This window comes from Typopeltis vanoorti, chromosome 23 (assembly GCF_054136105.1).
Source record: "Typopeltis vanoorti isolate ZY-2024b chromosome 23, IOZ_Tvanoo_1.0, whole genome shotgun sequence".
Classification (NCBI taxonomy): domain Eukaryota; kingdom Metazoa; phylum Arthropoda; class Arachnida; order Uropygi; family Thelyphonidae; genus Typopeltis; species Typopeltis vanoorti.
Genome location: NC_143571.1, coordinates 10,597,052 through 10,619,648, shown reverse-complemented (window position 1 = coordinate 10,619,648; position 22,597 = coordinate 10,597,052). Strand labels below are relative to the sequence as shown.

Here is a 22,597-nt window from a genome sequence, read left to right as displayed (position 1 = left end):
ATATCAAAATAACAAATCTATATAAGAAACTTGTGAATTTTTGTGAATATTCTACATTTTCAACTTTTTTTAAAGATAAAATACACTGTATCTTCATCTGATACCTTTCATATTCTAAATAATTTCCATGAATTTTTATTCCAGTCTGTTTCAAGATAAAATATGCTAAATGTAAACTATATTTTCTGGGCCTAATTTTATATTGGCACTTTTTCAAAATTGGGCTTACAAAGGCCTTAAAAATATTAGGAGCCTAAGTCTATAAACAAAACATACTGATGAAATGTTTATTTGGTATAAATAAAAACAATTTTAAGAGTTATAGTTTTGCATCCACCCCCATGAGGGCATACGTCGGAAAACAAAGATGATGATTGTAAACAATTTTTATTCCATAAACATTGCATTTCAGAACAAATAATTCCAAGTGAACCAGAATGTCATTAAGGCCATTTCTTAATGAAGAAACAATTACCTATTTTCAACTAATTTTAATGATATGAATGCTTTAAAAAAAAAAAATCTGAAAATACTTTTCATGACAAAACACCCATGTTATGGATGGCAAAATAATTGTGCTTCATTTTGTGGTGAATATTACAGTTAATGTTCACTGTATTGAACTTGTGGGAACCAAACAAATAATTTATTATAGTGGAAGGCCTGTGATAGCGAAATCCCCTTATATTAGCATTGGTTCTGTGAAACTTGGGCAGGACTTTTTAGTGAGCAAGGGTTCACTGTGATAGTTTATGGCAGTGTTTCCCAAACTTTCAATACTTGCCATACCCCTTTTAAAATTTTTGTATCCCCCTCCTCTCAGGCAAGGCAATTTGGAGGAATTACAATAATATTTCATTCCAACCTTGAATAATCATAAAGGTATTTTATTTAACATTTGCATTATACTAAATTACTATCATATGAAGCATTTTTTTAAATTTATTTTTAATACACTTTAGTTATATGAATCCACACATATACTAGAAACAAAAATTATAAAATTTAACTTTTCAAGATAAAAGCAAAAGTTTAAAATTTAAAATCTAGCACAGAGTCCAACCGCATGGGTTGAACTACTTGAATTTAAACTTTGAATGCAAACAGTTTGAACTATGCATTTGGAAGAATGCGATCATGCCATCAACCAGATGCAGCTGTAATCTTTATTTATTTATTTATTAATTTATTGACATATCCCTGGAATTATCTGTGACAGTATGGCGACAAAAATATAAAAATTAAAAAAAAAAAAAAGTAATCTAAAAAAAGGTGCCTCGTTGCAGCATCCCTAAAGCCCTTTCACATGTCCCTATGGATATGTGTACCACACTTTGGGAAACCCTGGTTTATAATGATAATTGACTTTATTTTAAAGATTACAAGTACATGTATGTAATTTCCTCTTGGAAATCAATCACATCTGCATTCCAGCAGTTTTTCTATTAAAAAAGTATATGTTTTGATCATTTCTATTGCATTATCTAATACAATGTAATTAACATGAGATTTTATGCATTTTGTAAGTATAGAATATCTGACATTTTATTAGGCAGTAAGGGCATTAAAGGAAACAATAGAAGATTGTTGGGACCAAGATGCAGAAGCAAGGCTTACAGCTTTATGTGTCGAAGAACGCCTTTTGGAATTGCCAATTTTATGGGAACGCCATAAAGGTATGCAAGACACTTATGATTCAGTTGATAGTTGAAAACTATGGCATGTTTTGCTTCTGCTTTTTATTTGTGTAGATCTGTTGCAGTATAACTTTTACTATATATTTTTGTGCAAAAGAAAAAGATATATGAAACTTAATTCATCTGCAATAATTTACAAGTTTCTTTCAGAAATAAAATATCCTTGTAAACTTGCCTAGTTTTATTGGAAAGTGCATGGTTAGTGTTTAGTTTTCTTCATTTTACAGTTTCCAATAATGCTAGACAAGTTTGCAAGGATATTTTATTTCTGAAAGAAATATGCTAGTTAAATTGAACAAAGAATTTGTTCAGTTTAACTATCATAGTACTGATAGACAAGGAAATTTTTACCATATGTACCATTTTGGCACCACTTTATGCAAAGCTCAGCAGTATTGCCTAGGGGTGGTACCAAAATATCCTTGTAAACTTGCCTAGTTTTATTGGAAAGTGCATGGTTAGTGTTTAGTTTTCTTCATTTTACAGTTTAAGGATTTTCAGAAGGATGAAGAGATGTTGGAAAGGCGACTGACTAAGGTAGTTTCTGACCTCTGGAATGTTGAGTATGAGGAAAGATTGAGAAGATGTAATTTGCAGAGTCTAGTGGAGAGAAGGAAGAGGGGAGATGATAGAGACCTACAAGTTGGTAAGGGGTTGTTATAAGATCAATGGTGGAGAAGTTCTACAGAGAATAGTGGGAGATCAGGGGAGAACCAGAGGTCATCCCTGGAAACCGTATAAAGAGGGTGTGAGTAGGGGAGTGAGAGGCAAGTTTTTTTCGTGCAGAGTTGTGAATGATTGGAATGCCTTGCCTGAGAGTGTGGTGTCTGCAAGGAGTTTGAGTGTGTTTAAGACACGGTATGATGAGATGTATGTGTGATAAAAGGACCTCCCAGATGAGTCTTTGACTCCATGAGGTCTTGTTTAATAATAATAATAATAATAATAGTAATAAAATGGAATCATCAAATTACTGACTTGTTTATATTTCTAGTATTGGTTAAAAGTTTTAGAAAAGTCAGGAAGGATATTAATATACATCAAGAGGATGAAGACAAGATTTTCTGTAGAGGACCAACATAGATTTGTAAAAAAGATAGTTTTGTTTTAGTAGTTTGTTGCATTTGTAATAAAGTATAAACAGTAGTTGATAAAGGGAATATATACAATAACTTTTATAAATTCAGCAAAGGCATAAACAGATTGTTACATGCAAATTGATATTTGTTTTGCAAATGGGATTAGCTGATCAGTTAGTAGACTGGACAGATTTCAGTTTTATATGAAGAAGCCTTGGTCTATCAGAGTTCTATCCTTAGGCTTCTAGAGTAGGGTGACCAGATGTCCTTTTAATGGGATTGTCCCCTTTTTTTAGACTCGTCCAATTTTCTCAACAAAACCCTTAATAGGACACTAATTGTCCCTTTTTATTAACTTTAGTCCCGTTTTGTCCCTTTTTCGAATTCGTGGCATGACTTTATTCTTGTATGTTCAGCAAAGGCATAAACAGATTGTCACATGCAAATTGATATTTGTTTTGCAAATGGGATTAGCTGATCAGTTAGTAGACTGGACAGTTTTCAGCATTTCAAAATTTCCATATTTGAAAACAACAGCATTTTCGAATATGGAAAATATAATGTCTCTGCTGGTGACATGTGATAGCTTGAGATCAAAAACATGCATGCTATGATGATTATCAACCATTATGAACGCACTCCCTCTCTTTGCGATAGGACGAAAATGCTGCAACCAGTGGCAGTACTGCTGCATCCGGGTGGTAACAAGGTTACTTTGTCTGCCATACCATTGTTTTGTGCTTCTTATGCCGGTCTGTTAGTAATTGTGAAAGTTAAAGCGAGTATATATTTGAGTGGTGATATTTCATCCAGATTTTATCATGCCAAAAAGGAAGTGTAATTTCACTCGCTTTTAAAAGAAGGGATTTAAAAGAAGAATGTCTCTTCTCAAAAGATGATGAAACAACAAACAAGTTGCAATGTACTGTGTGTTGTTCGGTTTTTTTCAATTGAACATGGCTGTTCTGATATGAAACAGCATTTGACAAAACAAAAACATAAATTGACAGCTGCTGTTCGCATTTCAAGTCAAGATGTTACATCATTTGTCACGAAAAATTCAAAAGGGAAATTAAATGTCTTACAGCTCAAGAAGGTTTATTTGCATTTCATGCAGCGAAACATAACCTTTCTTTGAAGTCAATGGACTGCACCTCTGCAATAGTGAGAAATTTATTTCAAAAGCAATTTACATGTGGGCGAACAAAGCGCCAATCAATTTCAGTGAATGTCCTGGCACCTTACACAATACGTGAAATAGCAATTAAATTGAAACAAGCCAAATATGCATCATTTATGGTACACACATCAAACCACAGAGATTTGAAGCTGGTGCCTCAACTTCATCCCAAATAAAGGTATTCAGGTTAAAGTGATAGCTTTTCAGAACATAACAGGAGAAACAGCAGAACTGCTTGCAAATCATATATTGGATATTTTGCAGGAACAGCAGCTGAGTGAGAAAATGATTGCATTGTCTGCAGATACCTGCAACACCAACTTTGGTGGATACAAACAAGGTGCTTCCAACAATGTATTTTCAAGAGTCAATGAAGGGGTAAAAATGAACATTCATTCTATTGGCTGCTGCTCGTATTGTTCATAATGGTGTACAGACACGTGCTGATATTTTGTCTATTGATATCAAAACAATTGTAAATAAAATATTTCAGAATTTTCACATCTACACCATGAGAGTAGAGGAATTGACAGAAATAGAATACAAGCGTGTTCTAGGTAGTGTACAAAAAAAAAAAAAGATGGTTATCATTATTACCAGCTGTGAATAGGATTATTGACATGTATGATGGACTCAGATCTTACTTTTTGTTGAAATCATTTTTCAGTAACCAACAATCAATATTTTGGCTCCATTTCAGCCAAAATATCAAAGCGCTAAAAATGATTATATACTGATAAATAAAAGATTCCACAGTAGTATAAAGAGTGCAAAGACTTATCCTGGAGCAGATATCTCATCAGACCACAATCCCATAGTTGCAGAAGTACGTCTTAGATTAAAATCAGCTAAAAAATCACAAAAGAAGAAAAAGAAAATTGATGTAGAAAACTGAAAGACCCGAACATAAATAAAAGTGCCAAGACACAGCTTAACCTGCGATTACAACAGATTAACATAGAAGAAAATAAAAGTGTGGAATCTCTTTGGAATAGCTTAAAGAATGCCATCGTAACAACAAGTATTGAAGAAGTAGGTTATGTGAATAATATAAAACAACAGGAATGGATGGCAGATGAGATTCTTTCTCTTATTGATACAAGAAGAATGTACAAAAACAAAGACCTTGCCAGGTATTCAGAAACACATAACATCATCAAGAAAAAAATAAAAGAAGCCAAGGAAAATTGGATGAAAAATTTATGTACTGAAATTGAACTGCTTCAGAAGAAACATGATAATTTCAATCTGTATAAGAAAATCAACGAAATTTCTGGAAAACTGAGGAAAAAGCAAATAGTGTCTCTAAGAGACAAAAATGGAAAAATAGTTGAAGAAGAGAATAAAGCACAGATTTGGATAAAATATGTAACAGAACTTTTCAATGATACTAGACAGAAGCCTATAAATATAAAAGATAACATTCAAGGACCAGCAATCATGAAATGCAAAATAGAGAATGCTATACGAACAAGTAAAACAGGAAAAGCCAGTGGACCAGATGGTGTGCAAACAGAATTTTTAAAATTAATAGAACCAGATAACATCAAACTTCTTGAAAAACTATTTAATAAAATATATGAAAGTGATGAATTTCCATCAGATTGGCTCAAATCTACATTTATCACTATCCCAAAGAAACCCAAAGCGAATTCCTGTGGTGACTTCTGACTTATTAGTCTAATGAGCCAAACATTAAAAATATTTTTGAAAGTAATTCAGAATCATATTTATAGAAAAAGTGAAGAAACTCTAAGTGAAACACAATTCGGCTTTCGGAATGGTTTTGGTACTAGAGAGGCCCTTTTCTGTACCCAAATATTGATACAAAAATGCATAGAAAAACAGAAATCTGTCTTTATGTGTTTCATAGATTTTGAAAAAACATTCGACAAAGGACACACTAACTTAATAGAAGTCCTTCAACAAATAAGGCTAGACGAACAAGACATAAGACTAATAACAAATCTGTATTGGAATCAGTCAGCTACCGTTCAATTAGACAACATTACCACCAGTGATATTAACATCAAAAGAGGAGTGAGACAAGGATGTGTGCTCTCACCACTCCTGTTCAACATATATGCAGAGGTAATCTTTAAAAAAGCATTGGAAGAATGTTCAGAGGGAATTGCAATAAATGGAAAGATTGTTAACAACCTTCGATATGCAGATGACACCATGCTAATTGCAGATAATATTATGGATCTCCAAAAACTCATTGACAGAGTATACATAGAAAGCCAAAGAATGGGAATAAATATAAACATCAACAAGACAAAATACATGATCATCAGCAAACATCCAGCCTCATCAGTGAAACTGACACTCAATGGGAAAAATATTGATCAAGTGTCAAGATATAAATATCTTGGTTGCTGGCTTAATGAACGGTGGGATCCAGAAATAGATATAAAGACAAGGATTGAAGTTGCACGGCAGTCCTTCATGAAAATGAGAACACTATTCTGCAATAAAGACCTAAACATGGAAGTCAGATGCCGAATGCTGAAATGCTACGTGTGGTCTATTCTGCTCTATGGAGTTGAAACATGGACACTGAAGGCGACAACCATCAAGAAAATCGAAGCCTTTGAGATGTGGCTATACAGAAGAATGCTAAAGATATCATGGAGAGAAAAAATTACCAATGAAGATGTCTTAAAATCCATTGGCAAAGCTAAACATCTTGTACAAATAATCAAGAAACAAAAAACATATCTTGGCCACATCATGAGAAACAGCACATACCAACTTCTACAAACTATTTTGATAGGAAGAATTGGTGGCAAAGGAACTAGAGGAAGAAAAAGAATATCATGGTTTGACAACATCAAGACGTGGACAGGAAAGAGCAGTGCACAACTGCTCAGATTAGCACAAGACCGCAGTTTGTTCGCCAAGATGGTCGCTGACCTTCGATAGAAGATAGCACAATAAGAAGAAGCAGCTAAAAAATATTCTCAGCAACAATAATGAAAATAGAAAGGGAAAATATTTCTGCAACTGAAGTGATAGAATTGGAATTGCTCAGACAGAAAATTACAAATAGGAACGCTGAGAACTTTCAAACATTTAAAATGTCATCAATTTTTTCAGAGTTCAAAGATGAGGGCGTCTTTGATGAAAAAGAATTTTTAGAGACTACAAATTTATTTTACGATACTTTCCTTGAATATTTAAGCAAATGAACTTATCATTTCCAACCATTGAAAGCATTTCACTAGATTAAGTTGCAAAACTCTACTAACTTGGGCTGAAGTTTCAAGCAGCCTAAAAGCAATCAGTGATGTTGACAGCAAAATATTTAATAATAATATTATTATTATTCAGGCCTCCATGGAGTCAAAAGACTCATCGTGGGAGGTCCTTTCTAAGAAACACAAAGTTTATCAAGACTCATCGAGGGGAGCCCCCCCCCCCCCAAGAAACACAAAGTCTATCATACCACTCCTTGAACTCATTGACCGTTCTCGCTCTCACCACTCCATCAGGCAATGCATTTAACCACCCTCCATGCAAAGAAACCACTCCTCACCCTCTTGCTCGCAGTTTCCTTTCGTAACTTCCAGGGATGGCCTCTTGTCATCACTCCTTCCTGCTGTTCAACCAAGTGAAAGAACTCCCCAGTGTCAACTCTGTAACCACCTCTCAACAGTTTAAAAGTCTCAATCATATCACCTCTCCTTCTTCTATCCACCAAACTCTGCAGTCCACAGCCGATCCTCATAACTATCATTGTACAGTCCTGAAACCATCTTTGTTATCTACCTTTGTACCCTTTCCACAGTTAATTTATCCCCTTCAAATCCTGGGGACCAAATCTGAGAACAATAGTCCAAGTGTGGTCTGATCAGGGTCTTATACAACGGAATGATAACTGTTTTATCTCTGCAGGTCAGTGTCCTTCTCATTATTGCAGTAATCCTCTGTGTTACCTTCACCACCTTTGCAATATGTCCCCTAAATTAAGGCTAACCTAACCTAAATTTCAGGTTTCTATCAATCATCAACCCCAGATCTCTTGTCTCCCCTACTTCCTCCAGTATAACTCCTCCCGTAGAGTATGCAGTGTCCCATCGATGTTTCCCAAACCTCAAGACCTTACATTTTGCTGCATTAAACCGATATCCCCATTCATTTGCTCATCTATCTAGCTTATTCAAATCCTCTTGCAGGGCTACCACATCTGCACTATTACTAATAATTCTTCCCAGCTTCGCATCATCTGCAAACAACTGAATATCCCCTTGCAATCCACTGACAATGTCATTGATATAAAGGTTAAACAATATAGGTCCCAGTACTGAGCCCTGTGGGACCCCACTTGTAACCCTCTGCTTCCTTGAAACTGCCCCACCATACACAACTCTCTGATACCCATCGGACAGCCAATCGTGAATCCAGTTGACCAATCTGACATCCAGACCCATGTGCTGCAACTTAAATATCAGCTTATCATGTGGCACCCTGTCAAATGTCTTTGCTGTCTAAGAAAATGGCAGTATATGCCTTTCCCTCATCTAATGCTCTTGTAACTTTATCATAAAAGGCTAGCATATTGCTAAAACAAGAGCGCCCCTTCACAAATCCATGTTGACTCTCACAGATAACATTACCCTCATCTGCCCAATGCTGTATATGGTCCTTCACTACTTTCTCCAAGATCTTACTAGCTACTGATGACACACAAACTGGCCTATAATTAGGCACTTCCAGTCTGCTACTGCCCTTATGTAATGGCACTATCTTACCTTCCTTCTATTCCATGGGCACCGTTTCCTGCAGCCAGACTTTCATTGAAAAGCCAGGTCAAAGGCATTGTCAGTTCCCTAGCACATTCAAAACTCGTGGTGAAATACCATCCAGTCCCACAGCTTTACTGAAATCCAGAGTACTCAGTATTTGAAACACACTCTCCTCCTGTACCTCTAAACCTCAAACCTGCCCTATCCCATCCCTCTAGCATTAAAACTGACTCCTCTAGGATGAAATACTCCAATAAAGTGGTCATTGAACAATTCTACTATGTCCTCTGCATCAGTCACTCTATTCCCATTTCTATCCCACAATATCATTCTTCCACCATATTGTTGATGAAGTCAGCCATATAAATAATCTTGTGAACTCTGAGATGGAAGAACACAAATGCTGAAGTGGACAAAAAGTGGTGTGACGTGTTTAAGGTGCTCCAAGAAAAACACATCCACTACAAAAACATACTGTCAGTTGTTGCATTTCTTATGGCAATCCCAGGAACAAACACAGCTGTAGATAGAATTTTTTCTCTCGTCGGTTCTTTGTGGTCTGATGAAAAGAACCACTTCAACACCAAGACTGTGAAAGCAATAAGTATGATCAAGACACACTCTGACATTTCGTGTATTGACTTTTATGAGTGCATTTTGAAAGAACTATCACTTTTGGAATAATGATAATGCTGATACCCCATAATTATAATGCACACTTCAGTCCTATGTACTGTAATTATAATTATAATTATATGTTATTCCATTTTTATGTAGAGTGTATCAGAAGTGTCCTGTTTTTGTCCCTTTTTTCTTTGTTTTGAAAATCGATCACCCTGTTCTAGAGTTAATTCTCACTTTAGCAAGCTTGCAGGCAGGAAGCACAGAAATGGTTTATTATAGTTTACTTATTATTAGACAACCATGGAAGCAATAGACTCTTCATGGGAAGTCTCACTGTCACACACAACTCATCAAACAATGCCTTAAATACATTCACCACCTCTGCGCTTACCACACTTTCAGGCAATGCATTCCAATCACCCCTTGCAAAGAAACCTTCTCTTCATTCCCCCCCCCCTCCCCTTGCTCAGTATGGAATGTTGTTTAGGATTTTTCAGTTGTTTGCTATAGTGAGAGTTAACTGTATTCACCATTTATGTATTCACTTTCTCTCCAATCTATTTCACAATATTGTGAAATGGATTGGAGAGTAAGAAATAATTGTTTGTGTTTGATTTAAAGTTAGAGAATACTGTTAGGAATGATGCAGATATAGTGATTCTACAGGAGGATTTTAATAATCTGTTAAGGTGGCCTGGTGATTGGATATACCAATCATAGTTTAACATAGCTAAGTATAAAGTTTGAACTTTGGGATCCACAGAAACAAGACATGAAATGTATTTCTGCTGGCTGTGCTGTATTGCATTCCACAAGTTATGTATATGAAATTGGGAGAGAGAGAAAAAAAAGAGTTGTCAATTCTTTACAGAAAGGGAAGAGTGGATCAGAAAACATCCAGATTTGTTTTTTGTAGAATCTACTACTGTGTGGTTTATAGTTTAAATTGAATTAAGTCAGCATTTTTTTTAATATTATTAGATTGATATTTATCTAAATTATTGTATATATGTATATTTAAAAAATGCTAACTTTCACTAACTATGATCGTTTTACTTATAGCTGGAAATGCTGTCCCTGGTGTAAGCCCAACTGTTAATCCCACCAATTATCACAAAGTGATTTCTTCATGCTCTGTACAGTCAGTAGGCAGTACAATCTATAAAGGAAATTCATCAGAACTTGTGAATCAAAATTCTAGCACTCGGGAAGCCTTCAGTCCAAACAACAAAATGAATGGAATTGGACCCCCCAGAAGTACCCGTAGTTGTGTTAGTTCTTCATCAGAAAATACAGCAGAAACTAGTTTAACTATGTCTCCTTCAGAACCATATTCTTCCTCTCAGAATAGCACTTCTGGTAACAGTAATGTCAAGAATCATTCAGCCAATAATGTTGTAACAAATTGCCCAAGGGTAACAGTACCTCTTCAACCTCATCAAGGCCGCAATCCATGTATGGAGCGTAATCTCATGAGAGATCCAGTAGAGGAAGTATCAATTAGTGGAAATACTATCTTGGAGAAAGGCATAAAATACAATGATAGGTCTGTGCAAGGAACTCATTCAGATGCAGATATTTTTGATGCATTACAGCTTCCTGATAACATGGAAAGCAATGCCCTGGTGACAAATGATGTTCTTAATCATTCTACTCGTGCTTGCAATCCTATTCCATATCTTCAGAATGCTGTTCATCAAACCAGTACTATACCCAAACAACCCAATGTTCCTGGAAATGGACACCATATTTTAACTTCAGAGTCAAAAACTACAGACAAAAAGAGCAGATCACTTGGTATATTTGACAAAATGAAAGCACATGTTAGTGGTGAAAAAAAAATCAAAGGACTCAAAGGTTTTTTGAGGATACGAAAGAGCAGTGGAGAAAAAGATGTCAAAGAAAATCCAGTACCGAGCTGTAGCTCTCAGTGTTCACCATCAAAATCAAACAATCCTCAATGTTCTGGCTCTAATGATATAATGAAGTCAAATCTAGACAACATGGAAGCCAAACAACATTCACAACCAGTTGAAACTGAAGTTTATGTTGTCACCTCAGGGCATGATGATATTTGTTCTCATACATCTGTTCGTCCTGTAATTAATGAAAACAGATCAAAATATATTTTTTCGCCTAAATCTGAAGAAATGCCAGCTAAATCCGTTTTGCATCATGAACAGACTTCAGATTCCATAAATGAAAATAATACAGTATTATCACCAGAGATAGCATGTATGTCTATGAATAAATTTCTTAGTGACTCTGATGATGTGTCTTGTAAACAGAAACGCCCCACAACTTTACCAGTGCAAGGATATGGACTTGATTATAGTATATTATGTTCAGATTCTGAATGTGAGGGAAAGCATTTTAACAATAATGAATGTGAAGGAAAAAAGAAGAATGGTGGTAACATAAAAATAGGGAAAACAAGTGCTGGTAAACAAAAAATTGTAAAAAGAATTAAAACACCATTTGAAATAAAGAAAGGTAGATTTTCACTTTATGATGATCGTATTATGTCTTCACATGGGTCAGAACCTTGTCCAGAAAGGAACATGGATGAAAAGCAGTTACAACTAAACGAAGCCTCCAAAATATCTATATCAGTACCTCTGGACATTGACTCTCTCTGTGAGTCCCAGGCCAATCATTTTCTGCAAACATGTCAGGACCATTCAGCAAAAAATTGTTCAGGACTACATAGAAAGTTACAAAAACAAAATACATAAAAAAAATGATAAATTTTATTATATACTTATATGTTACATTCTCAAATACCAGTGATGCTTTGTGATAGTAATGTGCTAAGAAAACTTTAATTACTACATTCATCTGAAACAGATGGAAAACCTTGATTATAGTCATGTGGTGACTCTGCAGATAGGTTCCTTCTGTCACCAAGACAAAATGTGATATCCTGCAACTTATACAGTCTGCAGATAGAATGTTCCATCGTGCACAAAGTGCACACAAGCCATATGGTTTACAATTACTGTAAGGAGTATGCATTGCATGCATTATTATAAAGAATGGTATATATATATTTATATATACATACACACAGACACATGCAAGCACATATAGTGTGTGTGTGTATATTTATGTGTATATGTGTACATATATATATATGTTGTACATATATATCTGTATGTGTGTGTGTGTGTATATATATATATATATGTGTGTGTGTGTTGTACAGTATACACATATATGTTGCTTTGCTTTATGCCATCCTTTTTCCATCTTCTAACAGTAGTATCAGTCTTATTTCCTTTTCAAAAATTTATTTAAGCTGTAAATGCATAGGTTAGCAGATATTAGTACTGTATTCTTTCATTGCATTGATGGCTATTATACAGAATGCATTACTTTTTCCTATTTCAATTTCTACATAATACAAATTAAGTATTATGCAGCATGGTAATGGTAGCATATTACATTTGTGGTTCAAAAACAGAATCACAATAGAAATGTCATTTCGAAACTATGTAGTTTTTAGACTGTTTAATCCTTCTATAAAAATGCCATATGTGTTAGCTTATATTTCTCAGCATTATCTGTGTACTTTTGGCTCAGTCACTAATTCACTAAGTAAGCAAAAGTACACCCTAATTTCATTCAGATAAAAATTCTTTGAATGTTTTAGCAAAATAGGATGATGTATAAGTAAAAAAGAAAAAAAAGTTACTACAAATATCTATTATTACAACATATTTGTAATCAGTTTATAAATTAAACATATAAATTATGAAACTAATGCAGCTTTTAGTTTAAACAAATACTAATTTTAATGAAAAGCAACACAAGTGTTAACTAAGAAAATTTAAAGAAATAAAAGTAATTTTTAACCTACCTTGTAATGGGAAAAGTGCAAAGGTCATTAAAAGTGTGAAAAAAAATTAATGTATGCTGATTGGAATGCCGTCATTATTCCATTCAGCAAGCTTTCTGAGTACACTTATGTGTTTGAAGAATAATGTACTTGTTATTTGCACTGCAGAGAATTTGTGCTTATTCCATATATTAATTTATAATGCAAAATGTATTATTCAAGATTACCGTTTCTTATCATTTTTGTCTTGAGAAACTCTGACTCAAATTATTGGCTGTGATGTTTTTGATGTAATTAAAAAAAAAAAAAAAAAAAAAAACAACTGGAATGAGCCACTGCAGATATATTGAATATTTTCTTTTATTTTTTTATTTTTTATTGTTTTTTTTATTTAACACTGAATAAAACAGAAAAATCATTGCTCTTTAAAAATATCAAAGTGCGTGCATGTTACTGGTCTCCATTAATATATGTATATAATCTATATACTAAGTTTATCATTTTCATTAAATAAGCTTATGTTGTGCCTTGGGATATTTCTTTCTTTGTATTAACATACATGGAAAATGTTGTCATTAGTCATTCGGTATAGATAAATGAGATTTTCCGCCATGTTATTTTGATTCTTCATGTGGATTTATTTCTATGGGGCAATTGTTTTATTACCATATTTTGTAATAGACATTTAGCATTTGGATTAATTCCATTATATATACACAATAGCAAAACAAATTAATCCGAACAAGACAAATTTTCATCAAGTTTTCGTTTTGGTTTTGATTTTTGTTAACTATTTTGGTTGAGTGCTGTGTGTTTTAACTGTTTCTATGATGTTTATTAATAGTGTTGTGCATTTTAATAGTGTAAACATGTTACATTTGTAGTGTTATATTTATTTTGTGTAGCTATAAAATGGATATATCTCCAGGAAAGCTTTCAAAAATATATCCTATTTCTCAGCACACACCCATGACTCAAAAACAAATTAACAATGAGTGTGGTGTTGTTTTGGGTACTGTTAATGCGATTTTAAAGAGCTTTTGGGAGACAGGTATCTTTTTCTCCTGACAGAAAATGAAAATTTGGGTGAAAAAGGAAAACTACACTTACTCAAGATTGTTTTCTAGTTAGGAAAAGCAAAATAAATCCAAGATTGTCTGCTGTAGACTTAAATAGACACTTGGCAGCTAGTAGGATTGATGTTGCCGACATAACAGTACATCAAAGATTGTTGGAAGCAGGAGGACTGACCACAGATCAAGAAAAGAAATGACTTTTGATGAAGGCTATGCAGAAAAGGAGGCTCCAGTGGGCAAAAGTGTACAAAGATTGGACTGTTCTCAGATGAGAACCATTTTTTTGTCCAAGGAGAGCAAGTATCCTATGTTTGCAAATCTGAGAGTTCACAAAAATGAGAAGACTACTCCTGCACACCTCAAGCTCCTAAACATCCAGTTAAAAAAAAATATTCTGGGGTTGTTTTACATATGACAGTCCAGGATTACTTGTGCCTGTTGACAGTATGATGAAAAGTGAGCAATGCATAAAAATATTCGAGAAAAGAATGGTCCCACAAATCCAGAAAGACAAAGAACCTATCTCACAGCAGGATCTCGCTCAATGCCACACATCAAAAAAAAAAAAAAAAAAAAAAAAAAAAAAAAAAAAAAAGAGAGAGAATGCCTCAAAAATCAGAACATCCAGTTGCTTCAGTTACCTGATAACTCTCCTGACAACTGGAATGAGCCACTGCAGATATATTGAATATTTTCTTTTATTTTTTTATTTTTTATTGTTTTTTTTATTTAACACTGAATAAAACAGAAAAATCATTGCTCTTTAAAAATATCAAAGTGCGTGCATGTTACTGGTCTCCATTAATATATGTATATAATCTATATACTAAGTTTATCATTTTCATTAAATAAGCTTATGTTGTGCCTTGGGATATTTCTTTCTTTGTATTAACATACATGGAAAATGTTGTCATTAGTCATTCGGTATAGATAAATGAGATTTTCCGCCATGTTATTTTGATTCTTCATGTGGATTTATTTCTATGGGGCAATTGTTTTATTACCATATTTTGTAATAGACATTTAGCATTTGGATTAATTCCATTATATATACACAATAGCAAAACAAATTAATCCGAACAAGACAAATTTTCATCAAGTTTTCGTTTTGGTTTTGATTTTTGTTAACTATTTTGGTTGAGTGCTGTGTGTTTTAACTGTTTCTATGATGTTTATTAATAGTGTTGTGCATTTTAATAGTGTAAACATGTTACATTTGTAGTGTTATATTTATTTTGTGTAGCTATAAAATGGATATATCTCCAGGAAAGCTTTCAAAAATATGTCCTATTTCTCAGCACACACCCATGACTCAAAAACAAATTAACAATGAGTGTGGTGTTGTTTTGGGTACTGTTAATGCGATTTTAAAGAGCTTTTGGGAGACAGGTATCTTTTTCTCCTGACAGAAAATGAAAATTTGGGTGAAAAAGGAAAACTACACTTACTCAAGATTGTTTTCTAGTTAGGAAAAGCAAAATAAATCCAAGATTGTCTGCTGTAGACTTAAATAGACACTTGGCAGCTAGTAGGATTGATGTTGCCGACATAACAGTACATCAAAGATTGTTGGAAGCAGGAGGACTGACCACAGATCAAGAAAAGAAATGACTTTTGATGAAGGCTATGCAGAAAAGGAGGCTCCAGTGGGCAAAAGTGTACAAAGATTGGACTGTTCTCAGATGAGAACCATTTTTTTGTCCAAGGAGAGCAAGTATCCTATGTTTGCAAATCTGAGAGTTCACAAAAATGAGAAGACTACTCCTGCACACCTCAAGCTCCTAAACATCCAGTTAAAAAAAAATATTCTGGGGTTGTTTTACATATGACAGTCCAGGATTACTTGTGCCTGTTGACAGTATGATGAAAAGTGAGCAATGCATAAAAATATTCGAGAAAAGAATGGTCCCACAAATCCAGAAAGACAAAGAACCTATCTCACAGCAGGATCTCGCTCAATGCCACACATCAAAAAAAAAAAAAAAAAAAAAAAAAAAAAAAAAAAAAAGAGAGAGAATGCCTCAAAAATCAGAACATCCAGTTGCTTCAGTTACCTGATAACTCTCCTGATATTAATTCAATAGAAAATTTGTGGGACTTAGAAAATGAAATTGTGATACAAAGGATAACTTAATACAATCCATTATAAAAGTATGGTTTTGAGATACATAAATAAGAAAAATGTATTCTATATTGGTAGAGTCCATGCCTAAGCAAATTAATGAACTTATTAGGAACACAGGAGCACATAAATTATTAGGTAAAGTTGGAGTTTAATTTTTGTACTTATTTTCTTGCAAATTTAAAATTTTTCTTTAAAATGTGAGTGTTCGGATTAATTTGTTCACTACCGTATATATATTATTGTGACACCTCCAGGGAGCCCAAAGACTCATCGAGGGATATGTATATATGTATCCTATTTGTGAAAGGCTATAAACCTATACACATTTTATAACATGGGTGGGCTAACGGTTAGATAATCTGATCTGGAAGTGCTCTAATCTAGACACCACATATTATAAGCTGGTTACAGGGCCGAGATGCTATCCTCTTGGCCAATTAGGTTGGCAGCATCTGATTCACCAAAAGAAAGCATGTTTATTATCCCCAGCAGAGAAGTTAAGCATGCTGATGGAGAATCGAAATATCCAGTAACAAGTTACTATTGCTCTAAATACAGTGGTGTGCATATATCCTGTGAGGTGGTTGACAGTTTTTTAATGAATCTTACTCTCTAAAGGTTAAGAATCTATCATACTTTTTAAGAACTGCTCTGGAGACCAAACAAGGTATTTTGTTTATCAGTTTTTATTCCTCCATTAAGCAAGATGGTGGTCTTGAACCTAGTGATGAGAATTGTCAACCATCCAATGACTTGCCAATATCTATGCCACAATGGGATTTGAATCCACGGCCTGTTGGTTGGAGAACGGAGACACTATTCACAACCAACAAGTTATGGAATGTTATTCATTAATCTCATATTACTGTGATTATTATTTTATCTGGCATCTCCAGGGAGTCAGACTCATCATGGTATGCCCATACCTACCATTATTCAAGAGTATTTTTTGCTTGGAGGATGGAATGTATTATCAGGGCATTTGGAAATGCTTTGTCAGTGATAATAAAGGATTTTCTGTAAATATTATAAAGTCCTTTTAATAACTTATGTTTCTATAAGTTATTAAAAAAGGGTCCCACAGATCTCCTCATAGAAAGCATTCCATAGACCTTTCACAATCTTTCGTCTCATCTCTGACTCTTCTCCATCTCCACATCCCCAACAAAACCAAGTGACCAAATCTGCATTCAGTAATACTAGGAACAATAAAGATGAATGATAACCTCCTTATCATTGCTTGTCAGTGTGTTCTTTAACATCCAAGTAATCTTTTGAGCTGTTTGATTATCTTTATAATATGCTCTCTAAACTTCAACTCCCTCTCTACAATCATGCTGCAATTGCTAGCCTTATAATTTTCCTGTAGTCCACTTTCTTTGCTTGTAAATTTGCAAGAAGCACTTGTGAGTGCTTTGTTGGTGAATGACTAGGAGGGACCCCATGAAGATGCTCATGTTATAATAATAATTATTATTGTTTTGAATGCAGAATAATTACTGAAATGTGTAGTTAATTTACTTAAAAAGAAGAGGGAAATTTATTTCTTGGTCGGGTACTAACATAAATTTGTGAGTTTGATTTTAAATGTATCTGTGAATTTAACGTGTTTCTTGTCTATTTTATTATGTTATATTTATTAAATTGGTTAATAAAAAAATAAAAAAAAACTAGAACGCAATATAATTAGATAGAATAAACCAAAATCAACATTATAGCAGAACAACAAATTTAGATTCATTAATATATTTATATAGGCAGGCAAGGATTAGTTGCATAAGGATGGTGAATAGGAGTGTGAGGAGTGAGTTTACTGCACAAAGAGAGAGAGAGAGAGTAGTGGAGGGCAAACCAAATTGTGGATTCGCTATTAAGAGGCGTAATAATTGAGAGTTTAACGAAGTCGTACCAGCCGGGTGCGAACATAAAGGACGTCAGCGAATCTATTCGACTGCAAAAACAGAGGGTGAAAGAGATGATAATAGTGGCAGGAACGAATGATTTGAAAGAGGACAAAATGGAAATGATAGAGGATGTGAGGGAGTTGTTTGAGGTAGCAAAAGAGAAGAGTGAGAGAGTTAGGATGGTGAGTATCTTACCGCGGTATGACAGCGAAGTGTTTAGAAGGAGGGCCATAATTGCCAATGACTTTATGCGTGGGTTATGCATGGAGAGTGGTGTGGAATTTGTGGATGTGTGGAATGAGTTCGATGGGCGAAAGGACTTATATAAGATGGATGGGTTACATTTGAATGGAGTTGGTGTACGGAGACTTGAAAGAGTGTTGATGAATGATGTGGAAGTGGATGTACAGACTCAGGGAAACTAGATTTATTAAGAGGGGGGGGAGTAGATATGCAGACTTTAGGGGGGGCAGTTAAGTGTATGAATGAGTATATTATGCCCGGGCGAGTACGACGGGCAACAAATCAGAATGGGATAATTAGTATAAGGAATCAAAGTAGGGATGGGACAAATGGGCTTCTGCGATTCATGTACACTAATGCCAGGAGTATTAGGAACAAGAAGGAAGAGTTTTTGGCCATGGTTGGCACTTCCAGGCCACAGGTTGTCGGTATTAGTGAAACATGGCTGACAGAAGATGATAAAGCTAGTGGGATTGAATGCGATGGGTATAGCGTGTTCAGGAGTGACAGGATGAATAAAAAGGGGGGAGGAGTGTTATTGATGATAACTGATGAGCTTCAGCCAAGGAGTATAGAAGTTGAACTGCAGGATGGGGAAAAAAGCACATTTGAGGCTGTTTGGTGTGAGATACAATCTAGCAGAACAAAATATACAATTGGGTGCTGCTATAGACCGGGTGATGGAGTGGATGGTGGGAATAATATGCATAAGCAAATAGAAGAAATGAATGGAAGGAGGTTAATTATTATGGGTGATTTCAATTATGGTAATATTGACTGGAAAGAGGAGAGGGCACATGGGAGGAAGGAATTGGATTTTATGCAGTTATTAAGGGACAACTATCTACGGCAACATGTATTGGAAAATACTAGGGGGCAGAGAGTGCTGGACCTAGTAATTGCAACTGAGAATGTGGCTGTAACGAACATGACCTTGTTGCCACCAATTGGTGAGAGTGACCATAAGGTCATGACTTGGGAGGTGGCTAAAGGAGTCGAATTTACAATTAAGACAGGGTATATGTGGAATTACCGGGCTGGTAAGTATGACAAGCTTAGGTGTGTGCTTGGCTCAATGCCATGGCATGTAAAACTGCAAGGGCTGGATGTTGATGGTGCATGGGAGGTGGTCAAGAACTGTTTGCAGGAGGCAATGGTTGACTGTGTACCAAGAGTCCGAATAATAAATCAGGTAGGGGTTAAATGGATGAATAACACTATTAAGCTTGAGCTGCAAAAAAAGAAACAATTGTGGAGGGAATTTAAGGAGAAGGGTGACCATCAGGTGCATGAACAGTATAAAGCTCAGGCCAGGATGGTAACAAGGGTGGTAAGAAAAGCAAAAGCAGATTACGAAAGGAAATTGGCCATGCAGGCTAAAGAGAATCCCAAACAGTTTTTTCAATATGTTGCAAGTAAAAGGAAAAATGCTCATGGTAGAATGATCTTAAAAAATGCTGAGGGTAGGGAGGTAACTGAATCAGTCGATGTTGTGGAATTACTGAGCGAGCACTTTGCAAGAGTATATCATCCAGGTGGTGGCTTTGCGGAAATGGAGGAACCAACAGCTTATACTGGAATTGTGATGAATGAGGTAGAGGTAACTAGTCTATTACAGAACCTCAATGTCAATACATCTGTGGGATTGGATGGTATACCAGCTCGTGTCGTACGTGAAGCGGCCAAAGAATTGTCAGTGCCCTTGACCATTATGTTTAATTTGAGCCTCAGGACTGGGTCAGTCCCAAGGGGGTGGAAAGAGGGGAAAATAGTTCCACTGCACAAAGGTGGTTCCAAGGCTGCTGTTGAAAATTACCGGCCAATCAGCATAACAGGAATCATTATCAAGCTCTTAGAGAAAATAGTCAAGAGGAAAATACAAGATTGGATAGAAGAAAATGGGATACTGTATCGGGGACAGCATGGTTTTGTGAAGGGTAGGTCATGCCTCAGTAACTTGCTCACGTATTATAACACAGTGACGGCTGAACTGGATAAGGGTAATGGGTTTACAGTGATTCTGCTGGACCTTGCTAAGGCCTTTGACAGGATACCACATGGAATTCTAATCAGTAAATTGCAGCATATGGGAATGGACATAGGGTTGGTGAGATGGATAGGAGGGTGGTTGACGGAGAGATATCAGAGAGTGGTTTACTCAGGAGTAGAGTCCACAAGACGGCCTGTGACTAGTGGTGTACCACAAGGATCTGTTCTTGGACCACTGCTGTTTAATTTGTTCATAAATGATATAGGAAAGGATCTGAGAGGAACAGTTCATTTGTTTGCGGATGATGCGAAGTTGGGTAGGGCAATAGTGAATGCAGATGACGTCAAAATTTTGCAGGATGATTTGTATAGATTGGAGGTCTGGGCTAGGGAGAATGGATGTCAATTTAATGTGGCAAAATGTAAGGTTATGCATTTTGGGGTGAAAAGATGGGAGGCAGTTTACTGCATTGGTGGAACCGTGCTCCAGGAAATTGATGAGGCACGAGATTTAGGAGTGTTGGTGGATAAGGAATTGAAATTTAGGGGACACATTGCAAAAGTGGCCAAATCAGCTCATCAAATCACTTGGTTGCTGAAGAATACGTTGACAAGCAGAGACAAGCAGGTTATTGTTCCTCTGTATCGAGCCTTGATAAGACCTCATCTCGACTACTGTGCTCAGATTTGGTCACCTAGGTTTCTTCTTGATGGGGAGGAGGTGGAGAGGATCCAGAGGCGAGTGACCAAGATGATAGCAGGTCTGTGGAATGAACCGTATGAGAACAGGTTGAGGATTTGTGGGTTGCAAAAATTGGTTGATAGGCGGAGGAGGGGAGATATGATTGAGACATTCAAATTACTGAAGGGTTTCTATAAAATTAATTCAGAAGATATTTTTGAGAACAGGGCTGGTTGTGGGAGGACTAGGGGACATCCATGGAAACTGAGCAAAAGTGTGGTTAGTCAAGGTGTTAGAGCTGGGTTCTTTACTTTTAGAGTAGTGAATGAGTGGAATGCGCTCCCTGAGTCAGTGGTGGATGCTGTGACAGTGAATGAGTTTAAGGCGAGGTATGATAGATACTGTATGAATGTCGAATAGTTGTGATGAAAATGATTTGGGGCCTCCCTCGATGAGTCTAATGACTCCCTGGAGTTGCCCGTAATAATAATAATAATAATATATGTGCATTTCATTGAAACCAGAACTGTTTCAGTTCTGGTTTCAATGAGAGGAAAGAATTTAATGGTTCTGGAATGTTGTAATATCCTTCCTTGGTTTCAGTAACCTTAATTTAGTTGGATCAAGTTTTATGCTGAATGGAATATTTTATCTGTAAATTGCAGATATTTTTCTGCCTGTGTGCAATAATGAAGAAAGAGAAAGTTTCCAAGAGGAAAATCTCTGCCAACATCTTATGGGACTGGTTTATTCACCTTTAGAATATACAATAACTAATAATTAAGGATGTTAAAAAAACTACTGATGACAAGTTATTACTCAATCTTTTAGTTATATGAATGTAAGGAGTGAGTTTACTGCAGAGTGGTGGATGGTGGGAATGAATTTAAGATGGGATATGAGGAATATTACAAAATGTGTAACAAGTCGTGTGTCATTGCAGCCTGGTTGGCCAAGTGGTTAGCGTGTCCGCTCTCCAGGTTTGATTCCCGCCGTGGGCATAGATGTTTGTGATTGTCTGTGAAAATACTACTAGTGGTGGTGGGCGGTAGATGGCGTTGATGTAGATGATGATTGTAGTTGGTGAATTGAGTGGTGGAGGTGGACAGTTGTAGAGTAGTTACCCTCCCTAGATGAGTTATTGGACTCCCTGAAGGTTGTAATAATAATAATAAAATTGCAGACTGAATGACTGTAGAAAGAGAAAAAAAATTAAGATAAAAGTTCATAATTTGAATTCTGAAGAGGATCATGATAATTAATAAAATAAACTGATTTCTCAAAACAACTAAATTAAGTTCTAATTAAAAAAAAAAAAGTTGTCGAGACAAAATAATGACAGCAGTGAAGAGAAATAAATTTAAGTTATAACTTCTTCAACATTTTAGTCCCAACATAATTTTTAATGGCAT

At 35.5% G+C, this 22,597-nt stretch overlaps 1 protein-coding gene across 1 annotated transcript in view; it reads left to right on the top strand.

Annotated features, from left to right (window-relative positions):
- Nucleotides 1-13,693, top strand: part of wit (kinase protein wishful thinking) — a 226,228-nt gene extending 212,535 nt beyond the window's left edge. The window contains exons 9-10 of the mRNA XM_090412820.1: nt 1,553-1,676; nt 10,391-13,693. Of these exons, the coding sequence (XP_090268946.1) occupies nt 1,553-1,676; nt 10,391-12,063 (1,797 nt within the window). The 3' untranslated portion in view covers nt 12,064-13,693. The remainder of the gene's footprint in view (nt 1-1,552; nt 1,677-10,390) is intronic.
- The last annotated feature ends 8,904 nt before the right edge of the window (nt 13,694-22,597 follow it).